Below are 20501 nucleotides of genomic sequence, written 5' to 3' on the forward strand. Positions count from 1 at the left end.
AAGGAAGCTGATCTGTTTCTTATTTTTGTGATTTTTTCAGCAGTGAGCACGCATGTGTAAAAAAAGAAGCGACGAATTTGGTGCCGTAGGGTAAAAGATGTATTTTGGACCACCCTTACGGAGGATCTTACTTTGGACCACCAAGTGGAATTTGCTCCCAGTGGTCCAAAATATGAGCCGTCGAATTGGTGGTCCAAAATACCTCCCTTACCCTATTTCTTTGTTTCTCGATGAGATGAATATATGTTATGAAGATCGGATCATTTCCCTCTGCATACAAATTTTCACGCCGATCGGTTCAGTAGTTTCGGAGTCTATAAGGTTCAGACAGACAGAAATTCGTTTTTATGTATATAGAAGATATAGAAGATGAAGATAAGAATAAGATAAGATGTTAACAAGAATCTGTAACGGATTAAAGAGTAATATCCGAGTAGCTCCACTTTGGTTCTTTACAACTATTGTGGAGGTCTAATGTTCATCGATTCTTATTGATTTTCAAATTTTCTGCTAGGTAGAACCAGGGGAAAAGATAGGAAACAGAAGAATTGAGAATTACGAAATAAATCGCACATGTCCCTTTTATTACGTGAGAAATAGTGAATGACGGGTTGAATGCTCCACGATAAAAAAACATCGCAAAATAGTAACGGACACGTACATAAAAGCAAGTAGCATAAGCATGGGAGAAAAACATCTTATCAAATTTCTCTCAAAAAAATTCTGTCAGCATCCTCCTCTCAAAGCAACGAAGTCGATAGTACCCGATGAAGCTCAGTCCTACATCAGACTTCAATTAAACTAGAACAGATTCATTAGCTCCGGAAACTGTCATTTTCTTGATACAATCATGTGGCTTTTGGCGTTAGCAATAGTTTCCATTTTAGTTGGATTTGGATCAGCGGAAAGCAAATATAATGTCACTTATGCAGGTATGTTTGAACACGAGTAATTACAATTTGATTAATCGAAAGATCGCTTGGTTTAGATTTGGATAAGTGCAAACAGTACAACGCAGTAAGTGGTTACAACTACCACGCCTATTTCAAATTGGAGGATTTGGATAATCACAATCTGGACAACGAAACCGTCGTTAATTTGCGCTTGTTTGTTGTGGCTGCCAAGGACGCACACGTGCTCCTTTCCGATTCCGATTCCAATGGGCCAGATTCGCAGGTTTACGAGATAGGTTAGCGTGCATTAAGCATCTTGTAATGATCGCATGGAGAATTTCGTTTCTCGTCTCTCCCACGCAGTTATCGGCGCCGGGGCAAACACTTTCAGCGAGATAAGAAAGCAGCGCAAGAAAAACCCACTCAAGACGAAAAGTACGAAGGGAGTACTGTCACCGATCGATCCGCTGCCGCTGCGAATTCGCATCACCAGGCAAGGCCTGATCGAGGTTGGCATTGAAGGGCAGGATCTGCCGCTGATGTCGGCAACCGATAAAAGTATCATCGAGGTCAAATATCTCAGCTTTAGCTCTTGGGGTTCGACCATGGCCAAGTGGTTCTACGATTGCCCCTCGGATGACGAATCAAGTTAGTAACTTTGGTAGAACATGCAATCACACGATTGATTGTAATCTTACTCAGTACTCCAAAATCTTACCTATGGAACATCAAAGTCGTGCTATTTCACTTCATACACACATTTTTTGTTCGGAGACTCGTTAGTTAATAAAATTTGTTGCAAGTTTAGCTATTGAGGTACGAGTTGTACGTAGGGGTGGGTAAAATCAAATTTATCAACAAAAAAATGAGGGTGTTCAACACACATATGTGAACTAACATTAAACTTATCAATTGATAAAAATCGCGAGTTAGAATCGTTTGACAACCGTATCTTGATTTGAAGCATTTATCATTATTTTTAACACTTTTACCTTCCTACTACAAAACCATAATGCCAAATAGAAGAACAGGGACAGGACTGTTGACTTTTAGCTGGTATTACTAAGGTTTGATTTTTAATTTGTATGTTCATTATCGTTTGAGTCCAACATTTGAGAAGTTAACGTCGGTGGCAACTCGCCTACTGCTCTCACCTAAAAAAATCTCATATGTCGTGAAAGATAGGTATTGTGATTTGTATGGAAATAGATAAATTTGAATGATAATGTTGAAAAATGATATTGAAACGGATAGATGCAAATACACTAAAGAATAAGTGGTTTAAATGATTGAGTAATGGAGGAGTAAAAGAGCAAAGGAAAATACTTGTTTAATGATTATACGCAAATAGATGAGTGAATTGTTCTTAAATCCTACAATTCGTATAGATAATTAAATGTTCCTTACATGAATTAGCGACTGAATTGGAGGAAATGAACCCTATAAAGGATTTAACCCCAAGGGAGAAGCTCCTCTACGAGCTACAACTGAACACGAGCTTCACGGCACCCGATTTTTACACGGAGATCTACATCAAGCAGCTAGTTTTCACTCGAGTATCATACGATTCGTGGAAGAACACGCTGGAAGCGAGATTCTTTCTTCGAGCGACTTGGAACGACAATCGAACCATCTGGGTTCCGGAGGATTATGGCAACATTACCAGACTGGTTGGATTTCAGTATCTCACATGGAACCCGAGCATATTTATTCGAGAGTAAGTTCACTTTCTACGATGCGGTTCAATTGCTTCAACATCTTTTTCGATAGTGATGCCGAAGCAAAACTGTTCGAATTATACGGATTGGATCATGTGTCGTTCACCCACGACGGACGATTCGAGTGGTTATCGAAGGAAATCTCCACGGAAACGTACTGCCCGCTTCGAGAGTCGCCGGATTGGCCTTTCGAAACCAACGAATGCGATTTGGCCATGGCTACGGATCACGCAACGGCGCCACTGAAGCTAGCGTCCGACGCAGTGGTAAGCAATCGTTTAAAGTTCATAGTTCTGAGTTAAAGTTTCGATTAAAATTTTTGCAGAGCTTTCATCCAAACATCATCCAGTCGGACTGGAACGTGGATAAGATAACCAAGCACGAATTTGTCAACACGCATGAGTTGTTCTCGCTGAAGGACGGAACCCCTCGAGTGGAATCGGTTCTGAGGTTGCATCTTCGACGGAACAACGAATTCTACGATACCGTGCTCTATGCGCCTTACTTTGGTAAGAATTTAAAATTCAATCGATTACATCGACAGATCATTAATTTATCAAATTTGAACATAACAGTTGCTAGCGTGATGATTCTGGTTGCATTTTGGCTGGATGGGATGCATAGAATTTTGGTTAACACTTTCGGAACTGTGATGCTGATAGCAACGTTTCTTCAGATTTCCGTATTCGTGCCCGCAACGATGAATCCCAAAATTTGTGAGTACAATCATATTTTAACATTTACAGTAAGCCGGGGGAACTGTGATCGCTGGGGTAATATTGATCAGCTTGACCATTTTCAAGGAATGAACAAATTATTATTTTCTGTCAATATAATTACTTAATGTGAGCTAGGTATCTTAATCTAGACTAAATTTTCGGCAAAATTTGCATTCTTTTAACTCAGAGAAGGCTGCGAAAAAAGCACTTGAAACAAATACCCAGTCAAATACAAATACTCCAAAATATTATTCAAACAAATTCAATATTTTAGGCAGGAATCACAAACCAAAACCAAAGAAAGTGGACAAAACCCATAAAATGTAAGATGTTATATTATTGGCGTTGCTTTCAAAATAATGCAATCTATGCCGATATGTATTTAGCATAGATCGACTCTTCTTAAGGTTTTTAACAGTTGATGATAACAAGGCCCTCCTTAGCCGTGTGGTAAGACGCGCGGCTACAAAGCAAGACCATGCTGAGGGTGGCTGGGTTCGATTCCCGGTGCCGGTCTAGGCAATTTTCGGATTTGAAATTGTTTCGACTTCCCTGGGCATAAAAGTATCATCGTGTTAGCCTCATGATATACAAATGCAAAAATGGTAACCTGGCTTAGAAACCTCACAGTTAATAACTGTGGAAGTGCTTAATGAACACTAAGCTGCGAGGCGGCTCTGTCCCAGTGTGGGGATGTAATGCCAATAAGAAGAAAGAAGAAGAAGATAACAAGTGACAGCGGGAGATTTTATCATACAGTTTAATTTCAATGACTTTGGCATTGAAATTTGGTCAATTTCATCAGTAGTAGTAGATTGAACGGAACCGGTAACCGGTATGCAAGTATATCCTGAAAATCAGGTCACGCCTCAACGTCAATAAAATGAAGAACAGCTACACATTCTTATTTTCAGATTACTTGATTTTCGATTTTGTTACTTGCGAATAAAGTAATTCATTTTTTTTTCAAATCTGCTTCACCACATATTTTTCAATCGTTTGATTCTTTTCGAAATATAATCATTCAAAGTCTTTCTGAATATTTCTGAATATTTTGAAATCATCCACTGTAAAAAACAACGATGAAAATAATTTATAAATCAGCAGAACCAAATCGAGTTTAAGGTCAGTTTCAAACCGAGGGAAAATTTTGTCGGATTTCGGTTCTCACGTACTTTAAGACTAGTTTACAGATCAGCAGCAAATTTCGCTTCCATATGTGTGGACGGGATTCCGTTGTAATAAAATAGGTCCATTTTAAAATATATTCATTTTTCATTTATTTAGTTTACATCTAAACAGATAACACTGAATCAACAATTTGACGCCACAATACACGGTTCGAGGCCGCATCTCTCCATCCTCGAATACGCCCCACGCTCACCAAGTCGTTTTGCACCTGGTCTGCCCATCTCGCTCGCTGCGCTCTACGCCATCCCGTACCTGCCGGATTGGAAGCGAACACCATCTTTGCAGGGTTGCTGTCCGACTTTCTTGCAACATGTCCTGCCCATCGTACCCTTCCGGCTTTAGCTACCTCCTGGATACTGGGTTCGCCGTAGAGTTGGGCGAGCTCGTGGTTCATTCTTCGCCACCACACACCGTCTTCTTGGGATAGACGGAGAGATATTGACGGTGGCAAAGTCCCTCGACCCGAGTAAAGCACCTGGTCCGGACGGGATCCCGAATATGGCATTGAAGGCAGCCATAACGACTAACCCGAACATGTTTAGGTTGGCCATGCAGAAGTGTCTGGACGAGAGGACATTCCCGGATATATGGAAGAGACAGCGTTTGGTCCTGTTACCGAAACCTGGCAAGCCACCAGGAAACCCCTCAGCGTACAGACCAATCTGTCTTATAGACACGGTAGGGAAGCTACTGGAGAAGTTGATCCTGAACAGACTGTCGCCGTACGTCGAGGAGGTAGGAGGATTATCGAGCGAGCAATTCGGCTTTCGGAGAGGAAGGTCTACTCTGGGTGCCATTAAATCGGTGGTTGACACTGCAAAGGTCGCCATCGAATGCAAGCGGCGCGGTATACGTTACTGCGCAGTAATAACACTCGACGTGCGGAATGCATTCAACAGTGCATGCTGGATGGAGATCGCGAACTCGTTGCTTCGGCTGGGAGTACCGGTAGGGCTGTATAAGATTCTGGGAAGCTACTTTCAGAATCGATTATTGATCTACGAGACAGACGAAGGCTTGGCTACCGCCCCCATCACGGCAGGTGTCCCACAGGGATCAATTTTGGGTCCATTGCTGTGGAACGTGATGTACGATGGCGTGCTGCGGTTGAAGCTCCCGCCAGGAGTCAAGTTAGTGGGATTCGCCAATGACGTAACCATGACCGTGTACGGAGAATCCGTCGAAGAGGTCGAATTGACTGCAGCCTATTCGATCAGCCTAGTGGAGGAATGGTTGCGCAGCAAGAAGCTACAGTTGGCGCATCATAAAACGGAGATGATAGTCGTTAACAATCGGAAATCGGTTCAGGAGGCGACAATTAGAGTCGGCGGCTGTGACATCACCTCCAAGAGATCTCTGAAACAATTGGGGGTGATGCTCGACGATAAGTTGAGCTTTAAAGTCATGTCGACTACGCCTGCCAGCGCGCGTCGACGGCGATAGCGGCACTATCGAGGATGATGGCGAACAACTCTAGGGTGTGCTCCAGCAAGCGCAAGTTGCTGGCAAACGTGGCGGTTTCAATACTACGATACGGAGGACCAGCTTGGGTGTCAGCGTTGAGCGTAAACTGCAACGTGCGAAAGCTGGAGAGTACTCATAGGCTAATGTGCCTGAGAGTTACCAGCGCATATCGCACCGTATCTCGCGAAGCGGCATGTGTACTCGCGAGCATGATGCCTATCAAACTGGTGGTAGAGGAAGACGAGGAGTGCTACGCCCTCAGGGGCACCGATAACGCTCGAAGGAATATAAAGGCAGCAACGGTAGCCAAATGGCAGAGAGAGTGGGACAACTCGCCTAAGGGAAGGTGGACCCATCGCTTAGTCCCAAGTGTGTCGGCATGGATTAGCAGACCTCATGGGGAGCTAAACTTTGGCTTGACCCAGTTCTTAACAGGCCATGGATGCTTCAAGTGGTACCTACACAGGTTTGGTCACGCGGCTTCTCCCACCTGTCCGCAATGCCCAGACGTGACAGAAACGGCTGAACACATCCTGTTCACATGTCCTCGGTTCGAAACGGAGAAGAGTGCGATGTTGGGGGCATGCGGAACGGACACCAACACCGATAACATCGTCATAAAAATGTGCCAGAACCCAGAACAGTGGAGAGCGGTTGCAAGAGCGACGTCCAGGATAGCCGACATCCTGCAACGAAGTTGGCGCATAGAGCAGCAGCAGGCAGCCGTTACGGATAGCGGACCATGAGTCGTGGAAGTCGTGAATATATATGTCGATAATGGATGGGAACGACAGCGTCGCAACTGTATTCAGCTTGCGGCGAGCGCGTAGCCGCAGAACGTGACGAAACGGCCGGGTTCGGAGGAGCTCCCGCTTTCGGGGAACTTCTCGTCGGAGTAGGTTAGATCCGCCGTCGGGGACTATCCGAGTCGTTCGCGATCGCGACCGAGGCGGGAGCTAAATGGCTCAATGAATAAGGTGAGAGCTGAATGGCTCAAGGCAAATGAAACTCGGTTATCGGAGTAGGCTAGGTCCACCGCCGGGGATCAGCTGAGTAGACCGTGGCGTGCGAATGTACCGGCTTCGGGTCGTCGGGGCACCATTGAACTGGAAGTTATCTCCACCGGAATCTTTGGATTGACCTCGGCACTCGCCCGGTCACCCGTTGAGACGGGTCGTCGGTTACGGGGAGCTTCCGACGTCGGGGAACTCCCTGTCGGAGTAGGATTGATCCACCGCCGGGGACTATCCGAGTAGTCCGCGACCAAGGTGAGAGCTGAATGGCTCATCGGTTAAGCAAGAAGCTGAAAGGCGCAGTTCATGGGAAATCGGTTAATCGGAGTAGGCTAGGTCAACCGCCGGGGACCAGTTGAGTAGATCGTGCCGCGTGAATGCACCTGCTTCGGGTCGTCGGGGCACCACTGAACCGGAAGCTATCTCCACCCGGAATCTTTGGCCTGACCTCGGCACTCGTCCGGTCACCCGTTGAAGTGAGAATGTGCGTAGGACTTGAGCGGATCTATGAACATGCATACCAGGTGAATGTGTAGTGTTGGTAATGTAACAGCCATCCACGAATGCGGGTCGTCGGTATCGGGGAGCTTCCGCCGCCGGGGACTCCCCGTCGGAGTAGGGTAGATCCGCCGCCGGGGACTATCTGAGTAGCTTGCGAGCACGTTGAGAGCTAAATGGCTTTAAAAATAAAAAGGAAAGTAGACGCGTTGCTGAATGGCACAAGGGAAAAAAAGTAAAGGGCTTAAGGGCTTTTGCGCTTTTGTGTGCTTGCTGGCACCAATAAGGGAGCCAAAGGGCTCAGACGTATGACAAAACATCGAAGAGAGGCACTGTGAAAGGTGTTGTTTTGGGAGGAGTACTTTTAGTACTGCTTTTCCCCACAGAAGTAATACTGAAAGGTAGTCCCGGGGGGAATTGTGCATTAGAAGAGAGGGTAACTCAAGTAACCTTCTGTGGCTTGGGTGGGTTTAGTGGGTCCGGCGGTCTGGCCTTCTGCCAACTGCGCCAACCCCACTCCCTGAGTGATAATTTCAGGTGTCTGTATGCAGATTTGCCTTCTTCCATCTATAAAAAAAAAAAAAAAACACCGTCTTCTTGCACACCGCCAAAGATGGTCCTAAGCACCCGTCTCTCGAATACTCCGAGTGCTTGCAAGTCCTCCTAGAGCATTGTCCATGTTTCATGTCCGTAGAGGACAACCGGTCTTATTAGCGTCTTGTACATGACACATTTGGTGGGGTGACGAATCTTTTTAGACTGCAGTTTCTTCTGGAGCCCGTAGCCCGTTAGCAAGGATCCGAGGTAGACGAATTCCTCGACCACCTCGAAGGTATCCCCGTCTATCGTAACTCTGCTTCCCAGGCGGGCCCTGTCGCACTCGGTTCCGCCCACAAGCATGTACTTTGTCTTTGATGCATTCACCACCAGTCCAACTTTTGTTGCTTCACGTTTCAGGCGGGTCTACAGTTCTGCCACCTTTGCAAATGTTCGGCCGACAATGTCCATGTCATCCGCCGAAGCAAATAAATTGACTGGATCGGTTGAAAATCGTACCCCGGCTATTACACCCGGCTCTCCGCATGACACCTTCTAGCGCAATGTTGAACAACAGGCACGAAAGTCCATCACCTTGTCTTAGTCCCCGGCGCGATTCGAACGAACTGGAGTGTTCGCCCGAAATCTTTACACAGTTTTGCACACCATCCACCGTTGCTTTGATCAGTCTGGTAAGCTTTCCAGGGAAGCTGTTCTCGTCCATAATTTTCCATAGCTCTACGCGGTCTATACTGTCGTATGCCGCCTTGAAATCAACGAACAGATGGTGCGTTGGGACCTGGTATTCACGGCATTTTTGAAGGATTTGTCGTACAGTAAAGATCTGGTCCGTTGTCGAGCGGCCGTCAACGAAGCCGGCTTGATAACTTCCCACGAACTCGTTCACTAATGGTGACAGACGACGGAAGATGATCTGGGATATCACTTTGTAGGCGGCATTAAGGATGGTGATCGCTCGAAAGTTCTCACACTCCAGTTTGTCGCCTTTCTTGTAGATGGGGCATATAACCCCTTCCTTCCACTCCTCCGGTAGCTGTTCGGTTTCCCAGATTCTGACTATCAGTTTGTGCAGGCAAGTGGCCAGCTTTTCCGGGCCTATCTTGATGAGCTCAGCTCCGATACCATCCTTACCAGCTGCTTTATTGGTCTTTAGCTGTTGAATGGCATTCTTAACTTCCCTCAAGGTGGGGGCTGGTTGGCTTCCATCGTCCGCTGAACTGACGTAGTCATCTCCTCCGCTGCCTTGACTTTCACTGCCTGTACTCTCAGCGCCATTCAGATGTTCCTCGTAGTGCTGCTTCCACCTTTCGATCACCACACATTCGTCCGTCAAGATGCTCCCATCCTTATCCCGGCACATTTCGGCTTGCGGCACGAAGCCTTTGCGGGATGCGTTGAGCTTCTGATAGAACTTGCGTGTATCTTGAGAACGGCACAGCTGTTCCATCTCCTCGCACTCCGCTTCTTCCAGGCGGCGTTTCTTCTCCTGAAAAAGGCGGGTCTGCTGTCTCCGCTTCCGTCTATAACGTTCCACGTTCTGCCGGGTACCTTGCTGCAGCACGACCGCCCGCGCTGCGTCCTTCTCCTCCAGAATCTGTCTGCACTCTTCGTCGAACCAATCGTTCCGTCGACTTCGACCCATATACCCGACGTTGTTCTCCGCTGCGTCGTTAATGGCTGCTTTGACTGTATTCCAGCAGTCCTCAAGAGGGGCCCCATCGAGCTCACCCTCTTCCGGCAACGCTGCCTCGAGATGCTGCGCGTATGCAGTGGCGACATCAGGTTGCTTCAGTCGCTCTAGGTCGTACCGCGGCGGTCGTCGGTACCGAACATTGTTGATGACTTTAACCATCATCAGATAGTGGTCAGAGTCGATGTTAGCGCCACGATATGTCCTGACGTCAATAATGTCGGAGAAGTGCCGTCCATCAATCAGAACGTGGTCGATTTGTGATTCTGTCTGCAGTGGTGATCTCCAGGTGTACCGATACGCACTGGCGGAGACAGAGGTGGGGCACCACACGATGCAATCACACTATTGTTTTCATAGGCTACTGTTCTTGCGCCAAGTGGTGCCCCACCAAATAACAATAGCTGGCTCCGCCAGTGCCGATACGGGAGGCTGTGTTGGAAGTAGGTGCTGCGAATGGCCATATTCTTGGAGGCGGCGAAATCAATTAGTCGTAGGCCGTTTTCGTTCGTCAGCCGGTGAGCGCTGAACTTTCCAATAGTCGGTCTAAACTCCTCCTCTTGGCCAACCTGAGCGTTCAAATCTCCTATGATGATTTTGACGTCGTGGCTTGGGCAGCTGTCGTACTCACGTTCCAGCTGCGCGTAGAATGCGTCCTTATCATCATCAGTGCTTCCGGAGTGTGGGCTATGCACGTTGATTATGCTGAAGTTGAAAAACCGGCCTTTGATCCTCAACCTGCACATTCTTTCATTGATCGGCCACCACCCGATCACGCGCCTTTGCATATCGCCCATCACTATGAAAGCTGTTCCCAGCTCGTGTGTGTTGCCGCAGCTCTGGTAGATGGTATGATTACCTCTAAACGTTCGCACCATTGATCCCTTCCAACAAACCTCCTGCAGCGCTACGATGCCGAATCCACGATCCTTGAGTACATCAGCGAGTATGCGTGTGCTCCCGAAGAAGTTGAGAGATTTGCAGTTCCACGAACCGAGTTTCCAATAGCTAGTCCCTTTTCGTCGCAGTGGTTTTCGCCGATGGTTCCGGTCCGTACTCTCTTGTTGATTGTTCGTTACGTATGTTTTTTAAAGGCTGGCTTGCTGTGCCTGACACCAAACCCCCTAAATTCCCAGTGGACCATGGTGCACAGTTTCACTTAGAGTCCCTCGCTGGCACTCGGACGATGATCAGCCGCCCCTAACACGGAGAACAGACGCTGTTATGAGCCGATCCTGACATGGAGAACAGACCCTCAGTAAGATTTGCACCTCTGGAGAGGAGCAAACCCCCCATTCCCTGTCAGCATACGACCATAGTTCCCACCGGAGTTGGTTTCCTGATCTTCCCTAAGGTTGGGATAGGAGTTGCTGGGTAAGAGGCTAAGGACCGCAAGATGGGGTCTATTTTATTCCAGGTACGCGAAGTACCAATGGTACGCTTTACCCAGCATTTGCCGTGCCGGGCCCTGGAGGCTACACTGCCCAGATTCGCATAAACGTTCCATGTCGATTTTTGTTGGTATTGATTTTTTCTTTCAGAAATTTACATCAAATTGTCTCCTGTTGAAGAAAAATTGACAAAATAGTATGCTTCGTTCTAGAAATTTGAAAATTAAAACCCACTTGTGTTGTCCCATCTTAATATTTATTCGCATAACATTGATACTCTTTTTCACAAAAAGTAGAAGGTTGTGTCCGAGACACGACCGCCAATTGCTCCTGGTTTTGCTCGGGAGCACTGCACATTGGTCCAGGTAGGAGACAAAACGGTAATAAGTTTTTCAAGCCGAAAATAGTAGAGATAGAAAGAAACTTTGTTCTACATAGTTGTTCCTAACGGTAAGGAGCTTATTGTGGTTTTCATATAAATTAAGGGTGGGCCACATTTAAAAAAAATGAAAAACAAAACTTTTTTATTTGCAGAGATACGTGTATACAATGTTCTGCAAAGTTGTAGTTCAGTTAAATTCCAAGAATTTTGCTCAAAAAAAAAATCTTTCTTTAGCTCTTAAATTGACTGATTTACAGCAATTTTTTCAAGTTTACTTAGGGTGACCCTTAAAAATGCAGTTTTTTGCTCTAACTTTTTTGTTTCAAATTTCTCAGCAATGTGATGGTCAGACCACTTTTTGAGCTCCGCAGGGCGCAACTTTTCATGGATTTAGCGTTGCCATATCTCGTGCAGTTCAAAAGTTATTGAAGGTTTTTTTAGAAAAAAAAAACGTTTTTTTTCTAACGGCTGTATCTATGGATGGCGCAAACATATTTTCATTCTGTTTTCTCGACCTTATTTTACTACTTCCAGACTCCATTTCAAGGTGTTTAAATCAAGGGGGTAATTGAAAAAAACCCCACATTAATGCCTTGAAAAATTACAGTTTTTTTTATTTTCAAGCACTAATTTGCTATTTTATGTGTTTTGCTTCCATGGCATACTTTGTGATATGGCAAACGCCACACATTTTGTTATAGTCTTATTATAAGTGAATATATACGAGTTTTGAAGCGATACTAAAACGTGTCCACATTTAATTGCGGACACCCATCTTCCAATGCGATTTTTAAGCTTTTTAGGACTTTTGCGACTGAGATAATCCATTTACATGACAACTAACTCTATTCGCTGAATGTGCTGTTGGAAGAAGGTAGAATGAAGAAATAAGGAAGAAAAAGATGGAGGACGGAAGTAAGAAGGAGGAAGAAAGAAAGAAAAAAATGAGGAAGAAAGAAAAAAGAAGGAAGAAGAAATGAGAAAAGAAGAAAGAAGGAAAAAGGAAGAAGGACGAAGAAAGAAAGAAAAAGAAGAAGAAGAACGAAAGAATAAAGAAAAAAAGAACAAGGAAAAAGTAAGAAGAAAGAAAGAAGAAGGATTAAAGAAGAGGAAAAAAGTAAGAAGAAAGAAAAAAGTAGGAAGCAGGAAGAAGAAAGAAGGATGAAGGGAGAAGTTACCAATTCTCAGTTCACTTCTCACTTCCTACTTCTAATTACTCACTATTCACTGAGGTCATTTTTTTTTTTTTTTTCGGCCAAACGGCATTTGGCCAAACGACATTCGGCTAAATGGCCTGACACTGTTTTCAGCATGTTTTAGGTCTCGTTCAAATTGATGAAATGGTAAGTCAATTGAACATAATCTACTTAAGTGTCAAAAATTAACGTGGACAGGCTTCATTGTAATTCGGTTTTGTTAGTTTTAATGTTTTATCTACACTCTGAGAGACCTTTTTCTGCATTTTCCATTATAGATCATGATCGAAACGAATGATGGTCAAAGTTACCCAAATTTAAAAAATCAAAGAAACTTGGTTTAAAAGATTTTAAAAATAGGTTTAAAATTATCAAATAATCGAGAACAATAGCCTTGTAGGGTAAGGGAGGTATTTTGGACCACTTTAGGAGATGGCCGAACAATTTTTCGAATAAAAGTTAGATTTTGTAATAATACTTGATCAATTCCCTATGCAACTAAAAAGTGGTGAATGCTAGGTAGGATGTGTAGGTAAAAATGTTATAAATCCCACCTAAAGAACCAAACTATCAAAAATTCTGAAGATATGTAAGATTTAATTTTGGACCACCTGTTTTTATTTTGGACCACCACAAATGTGTTCAATAATTTTGGACCACTCGAGTAATTTTGTATTGCTTGCAAAGTTATGTTACTATTGGATTAAATTAGTGATCTCCAGCATTTTCAGCGTTTTCATCCTGAAAATTCTTGTTAAGCAATACATTTTTATAGGCACTCAAAAGCTTAGAACAATATCTACCAGCTAAGGGGTATTGAAACTTATATCAATTTCAGTACAACTCGGTACTGCATCATCAAAGCAAAACAAACGTGCGGCCCATGGCCGTGATGTATGCACCTGGTCACTCCTACCCTGCCGTATTTTTTATGTAGTTTGTCAAATCTGTTCCATTTGCGCCGTTGATAGTAGTGGATTGCCCGGTTCTTCCTTGCTCCTTGCCCATTCTTTTTCAAAACGAGACATAATCGTAGAACGCGAAACTCTGTTGCATTGGCAAGCAGCACGGACGGAGAGCTCTAGCAAAGATTGGTTCTTGTCATGGACCTTTCTTAATTATTCTGCCCACAATCGCATATTTGTCCCATACGGATAGGAATTCCAGCAAAGGTGGGACTGATATGCGCTCATAGGCAGTATTTTCGAATGAAAATAATTAAAACAGTTACATGTTGGGTTAATAGACATTTTTCTACGGCTTACATCAATGAACGGTAATTTATAAATGCGGTATGAACAGTAATTTAATAATAGTTTGATACTAGAGAAACAAATAGCTGGCAAATACAAAATCTAGAGAGATGTAGAACTTAAAAAGAAGATATGTCGAAAATATGTTCGGTTCAATGAAAAATGAACCTATTTTGAACGCCTCAGAATACTGTTTTCAAACTTACAATGTTATACTCGAGATATGAAACTGCTTCCATTAGGTTTTAATAAGTCAACAACATCATTCACAGGTTTTAAATCCATGTACAAATAAACTTACAGTTACTTAACTTACGTCTTAGTTTTGGTCTAATCCAGCCGGAATGAGTAAATGCGTGAGAATATTCTTAATAATTGCAATATTTCATAAGAAACAAATGTAGGAAATACCTTACGGATAGTTTCTTCTTCCAATAAAATTTAAATGTTGCATGTTTTATTTAGTTTTGTGTGATATAAATATAAAAATCAGCTAGGTGGTCCAAAATAAGAGCCCGGTCCAAAATACAGCCGTTACCCTACTTTCTACATGTAGCAGCATCGTTCTAAAGTATGAAAAGTGTCATGGTTTCACTTACGGAAGGAACATTTAAAAAAATGTGATCAATGTTCTCCCGGACTATGGTACCAATATTATTATTATTATAGAGTTTTGGCACTTCCTCAGCAAACGGCTGGGAGATTTCATCTACCCAGGGCAATCTGAATGCCAAAGGGGATTAGGCTCTGTTGGTCTCATTCACCGGTTCACTCAAAATTTTATAATAGCATATGCACCGAATGTATCAGTTGTGGTGGTTCAGGAACCTTCTTACAATGCTGCAAGTTCCAAGAACCATTGTCTTTTGGATGCTATGGACGTTATTAGATAGCTCCAGCTTTTCTAAGGATCGCAGAAGAGATTTCGGGACGATTCCGGTTGCTGAAATGACTACCGGAATTGACCTTTTCTGTCAAAAAAAATTATTCGCACAATCGATTCTTTATTTTATTTAAGGCCAACTTTCCAGAAGAACCCATATTTTTTGTCGCCTCTAAGTATTTTGAAAATTTAAAGCAAAAAATCGAAAAAGTGCTGTTTTTCAATATTGCCCGCTTTTGAACATCGGGTGAATTTTTCAGGCCGGTTCACACGTGCAGCATTTTTCAATTTTTGTTTTCGATTTTTTAAATATTACACATTGCAAGAAAAATTTGGAATCCTGGAAATTTGAAAGCGCCTCTAATGAATATTTTCCTGGCTAGTGATCAAAGGCAGCATATGCCAAATTTGCAACGAGACACAATTTTTGACGGGAAAGGTCAATTATACGCACGTTCTCCAGGTTCCTTATCTGCTTCAACTTCTTCGCCAAGTCCTGTTACTTCGTTATCTTGTCGAAGAAGGTTGTTTGGACACTATGGGCTAGCGGTACAGCAATGTCAATGAGTGTTACCACATCATACTTTTGTCATAGACCGTGGTCAGCTTCACACAGAGTAGCTTCGCTGAAACTGCTTGATCTGGGAAACACTTTGTGCTTGTATATAGGCAGGGTGATTCTCTCAATGGACAATTTTGGAAGGCGCATGCGATGCTTGGTGAACGCCACTCGTACTCCTTGTTCTAACGCCTCCAACAGGTCAGTCTTGGTCTACTTCACCACCCCGAAACTGTATGTCAACAAGGGCACGACAAACGTGTTTATCGCCTTCACCTTGTTGTCGGCCGAAAAGAAGCTCTTCAAAATACCGTTGATACGATGCAAGAACTTTACATGCAACTCTTTCTTGATCATCGTGTGGTGCATTCCGTTCAGTTGTTGGAAACGTAGGAACTTGTACGGCCTACAATCATGTTTCGAATCTCTTTCTGTTCGTTGACGCGGAAACTGTCGGCATCTACCAGGTGATCCCCGACATTTATCGATATATCGGTTTGGTATACCAAACTCCGTCCCGATGTCGTTGCTAAAAACTACATAAATCGGTGCAGCTCCTCCACAGATTCCTTAAACAGCTTCAAATCGTCCATAAAGAAAGTGTGGGTAATGTTTGTACGCCTTTTCCTCTCTTCAAATGATAGCCATAGTTGTGTTGGTTGAATGCTCTGCTAAGAGGGTTCATGGCAAGGCAAAACCATATATGACTAAAGGTATCGCCTTGGATCCGATCCTTCAGCAGATGATAAGTTACCCCTAGTGATGAATTCCGGAAACTGCACGGGGTTATCAAGAACCGTGTTGAAGCATTCCACCATCCGCTCATGGACCATTGTGAGTTTTTTCGGACCAAATTAAATTTGAAAAATAACTGGATAATAAAGCTAAAGGGCCATGTGGTCAAATACTCACCATGTCGGGGTTTTAGGGATAAGCAAGACTAGAAAATAATCATGAAATTATTAAAATGCAGTATTTAACCTTCTGTCTGTGCTCAAAAAAACTTACGTTGTCTGTGCTCTGGGGTCAAATTGACCCCAAATTGAAATTGCTATAACTTTTTTAATGTTTGGCCAATTTTGGATGTTTTGGGCTGTTTCTGAAGATAAGCTAATCATCTTTCAGGTCGTTACCAAAGATTGACTATAGGTGGGCGGGTACATCGCGGGGAGGGGTTTTAGTAAACAAGGGTACAAAAACAGTGATTTTTCATGATTATTTTACTTATATTCGAAAATCCTACCCATTTTGAACTGCAACTTTTTTTTAATTCTATGCAGGAAGGCATGTGCTTTGGCATGAGGCGTTGATAAATTTAGAACTCAGCCGCCAGGTGGTGGTATATTTGAATTCATTATTTTAGACTACTCAAGATATTCCGATATATAGAATTCTCCTCAGTATAAATATTCTTATCGCACAAATTAAAAAATGAGAAGAAGTGCTCATTATATTGAGCACCGCTTTGTAGTGCTAGACATCCTGAACAATGTTGCCGAATACAACTTTGGTGTAGGTATGAGGGATCTCAAGCTAAAGCAATATTTCATATATGCAAGAATATTGCAAGTACACTAGCGCCGCCTATTTGTAAATTTCCTTATTATTTATTCCGTCAAATGACAGTCTATTGCCACCAGACGAACTTTGTTACAGACGTCATCTTTACAAATTTCAAAATTGTGCGACAAGAATATTTACAATGAGGAAAATTCCATATATCGGAGTTACTTGAGTAGTGTAAAATAATGAATTCAAATATACCGCCACCTAGCGACCAAGCGCTAAACTAATCAATGCCTCATGTCAAAGCAGACGCCTTCCTGCATAACCTTTTGAAAAGGTGCAGTTCAAAATGGGTAGGATTTTCAGATATAATAAAATAAGCATGAAAAATCACTGTTTTTGTACCCTTTTTTACAAAAACCCCTCCCCGCGATGTACCCGCCCACCTATAGTCAATCTTTGGTAGCAACCTGAAAGATGATTAAATTATCTTTCGAAACAGCCCCAAAAATCCAAAATTGGCCAAACATTAAAATAGTTATAGCAATTTCAATTTGGGGTCAATTTGACCCCAGAGCACAGACAACGTAAGTTTTTTGAAAAAAGGACACTGTAGCGTATATTTTCAAGATTTTTCAAGCGAATTTGAACATAGGAGACAGATCTCGGCGGGTTTTACCAAACTACCAAAAATTAGGAGAATCGGTTGAAAACTAAAAAAATGGCAGCCACTCAAAGTGGCCTGGGGTCATATTGACCCCAGAGCACAGACAAAAGGTTAAAAAAAAGAGGACTTTTCAGTGTAACGAAGTATCAATTCTAATCTTAGGGAAGATCCATAAAGTACGTCACGCAAAAATTGACGATTTTCAACCCCCCACCCCCCTTCGTCACACTTTTTGTATTAAAACTCCAAAATTTTTGTATGAGTCGTCACGCTGCTCGGAACCCCCCCTCCCCCCTAGAAGCGTGACGTACTTTGTGGATGGCCCCTTAACTGTGTACTTTTGTGGCATCGGAACCCCCCCTCCCCTCTAGAAGCGTGACGTACTTTGTGGATGGCCCCTTAACTGTGTACTTTTGTGGCATCTTGGGAGTTCTGGTCAATCAATCATTTCTGAATTTAATGTAACAAATTGATTTGAGGATCGCCAGTATTATAATATTTTAATTATGTAGAAATATATTTATCAATCAATATCGATATCTTTTTTCTTCCAATTCTGCTTCCAGTCACCTTCTTTCATTACAGCCTCTACTTTTCATTCATCTGTATCCTTCTGTTCATTCTGGACAAGTGTTTGCAAACTTACGGCGGCAAGGTTGCGCCTGATTCCTGCCTCACACATTTGATCAGTTATCCATATCTGAGAATCGCTTTCAGATTGGATGGTGGATCGGTAAGTATGTTTCTTCTAATTTACGTCACATTTTACTTTCCAACTTTAAATATTTTCAGAACTATGACTCTCTGCATCGAAAAAATATCGAAAAACGTGATTTTGTTACTATTTTGGATAGGGTGGCCTTTTTAGTTCTGGCTGCAATACTTGTAGTATCGATCTTTAAAAAGATTTAAGATGGAGCCAACTACACAATTAATCACGTGTTTTCAAATAGCGTTAGTTTTTCGAAATAAATCCAAAAAAATTATTAAGGAACACATTTAATTTATTCAACAATTTCACAACCGCTGACGATGTACATTCAAAGTACCCTCTTGTTCGCGCCTGCGGAACTCCTCGTATAGCTTCAACACAAATCGATCCAACGCCAATTGCTGCTTGGCTCTCCTTTCCATCATCACGGCCATCTGTTCTTCGATCTCGTCTTCAATGGCTGCTTCGGGTATTTCCAGGACAAAGATATCCTTCCGCACCACGTTGTTGCTCAGGGGCTCTAAAAATAAAGGATATTGCTCGGTTTAACTCGGACATTCTGGTTCTTGCATAATTCACAATCTGATCACCTGATGCATACTCTCGAACACCTCTTCGACCGTAATCTGCATTTTGAGGATACATATGAGCTAACTGCGCAAATGCCAAACAAAACACCAAAGAGAAGAACACGTTTGCCATTTTAACACGCTTTCCAATTAACTGTCTGGCCTTTCGAAATACGACGGAATATACGATGGAAAACGATGCACTTCGATCCACGATCCAACCTGAACTGCGACCCCCCAGTAAACCGGACTGAATCTTTATTTCAGATGGACCACTTTTTCATCGACCAGTTCCCGAGAGGCCGAGGTTTGAATATTTAAAAGGCTACGATGGGCGATCAAAATCAAATAGAGAAAGAGATGATTGGTCAATAGAAGTGGTAGATATAATCATTGAGGATGGTGACAACGCCGCAACTCATAACTCACACGTGCAAACAAGGTGAAGCGTTTGCATCGCACGTGGCGGAGAGGATGCGGGAGGAAATTTCATTCGGTAGGACATGGGTCAATATGATTAGTAGAAAGAAAGGGGTCCCTTTGTAGCTGCAGACGCAAAATAAAAATTTATAAATCCCTGGTGCTGTCTATGATCTCTATTGGAAATTAGTTATTCGGTTGACATTTATTAGCATAATTGATGCAGATGTTGCATCTTACTTTTCGAGCGAATGTGTTGATTCAGAAATGCAAAGACAGCGAACTCGATTCTTGGCCCATTCTAGGATCCTTTTGTTTCCTCTCGATGGTAGTTAAAGTTCTCTGTGGTTAAAGCCATGAAACTTTTACAGTTAATAATTATAAATAAGTAAAAAGCAGGTCACGCTCCTTTAGATGAAAGATTGATGCTTTCATTTTCTCAATTTATCATTATATAAATGTAAATGAACCAGGGATTTCCCCAAAATTTGTGTTTTTCAATAATTATTTTTTTTAGGTGTTGATTTTTTTACCGTGGTCTTAAGGGTCTTAAAGTTTATGTAGTAAAATTTGCTTAAAAACGAAACGCTAAAAATCTAAGTAGGCCTGCGCGGCCGGTTGTGCATTTTTTCTGCTCTCGTATTTTTAAAATTTGACTCGTGATACGCCACCGTCGCATAGATCACTTCCGCAGAGTGCGCGAATGTTTCATCCTGGATCAGAACGCGAGTTAGATTTTCCCTTGAGGGAGCAGGAAAACGTTATGTTTGCGGGCCGTGCCATAATCAAGGGTGTGCCGTCCAAAAGTTGACCTTTTGGCAAATTCAACACAACTCTGATTTTGAATAAGTATCACCGGCGCGTGATTAATTGCAATCTACATGCTGATACATTTACAGTTACATCAAACAACTGAAATCGAAATACGCCGCTCCAAAATTACGAGGTGACAATGCTAGAAAGAGACAAAAGGTAGGAAAAATAACACGGTGTGTAGTGCCTCCCCGAGTCACCTTAACACTATCATCCTTATTTGCTATGCTACATTTTTAGTTATAGTTATTAGTATTAGTATTAGAATTAGTTATAAAATAAGTATTAATGCATTTCAATTGCCTCTGGCAGTAAGGATTTTTCCTTTGGTTGAATTGAACCATGTAGAAATTACAATGTTTTAAACTTAAACTAAACTTGACCTAATTTATACTAAGGGTACAAG

At 42.8% G+C, this 20501-nt stretch overlaps 2 protein-coding genes across 2 annotated transcripts; one reads left to right on the top strand and one right to left on the bottom strand.

Annotated features, from left to right (window-relative positions):
* The first annotated feature begins 792 nt into the window (after positions 1-792).
* On the top strand, positions 793-18567 carry LOC134221354 (neuronal acetylcholine receptor subunit alpha-9). Its single transcript, XM_062700551.1, has 9 exons — positions 793-932; positions 989-1189; positions 1257-1541; positions 2310-2610; positions 2664-2877; positions 2937-3120; positions 3187-3327; positions 18148-18314; positions 18374-18567. Exons 1-9 carry the CDS (start codon positions 851-853, stop codon positions 18491-18493), a joined length of 1695 nt encoding a protein of 564 aa, XP_062556535.1. The 5' UTR covers positions 793-850; the 3' UTR covers positions 18494-18567.
* On the bottom strand, positions 18565-19106 carry LOC134221355 (uncharacterized). The gene is made up of 2 exons (XM_062700553.1): positions 18884-19106; positions 18565-18813 (listed from the first exon to the last, which is right to left on the bottom strand). The coding sequence occupies exons 1-2, from the start codon at positions 18993-18995 to the stop codon at positions 18599-18601; spliced, it is 327 nt and encodes a 108-aa protein (XP_062556537.1). The 5' UTR covers positions 18996-19106; the 3' UTR covers positions 18565-18598.
* Positions 19107-20501: the final 1395 nt, after the last annotated feature.

Source organism: Armigeres subalbatus, chromosome 3 (genome assembly GCF_024139115.2).
Source record: "Armigeres subalbatus isolate Guangzhou_Male chromosome 3, GZ_Asu_2, whole genome shotgun sequence".
Classification (NCBI taxonomy): Eukaryota; Metazoa; Arthropoda; class Insecta; order Diptera; family Culicidae; genus Armigeres; species Armigeres subalbatus.

Coding starts and splice junctions, on each gene's coding strand:
- LOC134221354 (XM_062700551.1), top strand. CDS start 851: ATGTGGCTTTTGGCGTTAGCAATAGTTTCCATTTTAGTTGGATTTGGA. Junction 933..988: donor ATATAATGTCACTTATGCAG/GTATGTTTGAAC, acceptor CGCTTGGTTTAG/ATTTGGATAAGTGCAAACAG. Junction 1,542..2,309: donor CCCCTCGGATGACGAATCAA/GTTAGTAACTTT, acceptor TACATGAATTAG/CGACTGAATTGGAGGAAATG.
- LOC134221355 (XM_062700553.1), bottom strand. CDS start 18,995: ATGGCAAACGTGTTCTTCTCTTTGGTGTTTTGTTTGGCATTTGCGCAG. Junction 18,814..18,883: donor TGTTCGAGAGTATGCATCAG/GTGATCAGATTG, acceptor CTTTATTTTTAG/AGCCCCTGAGCAACAACGTG.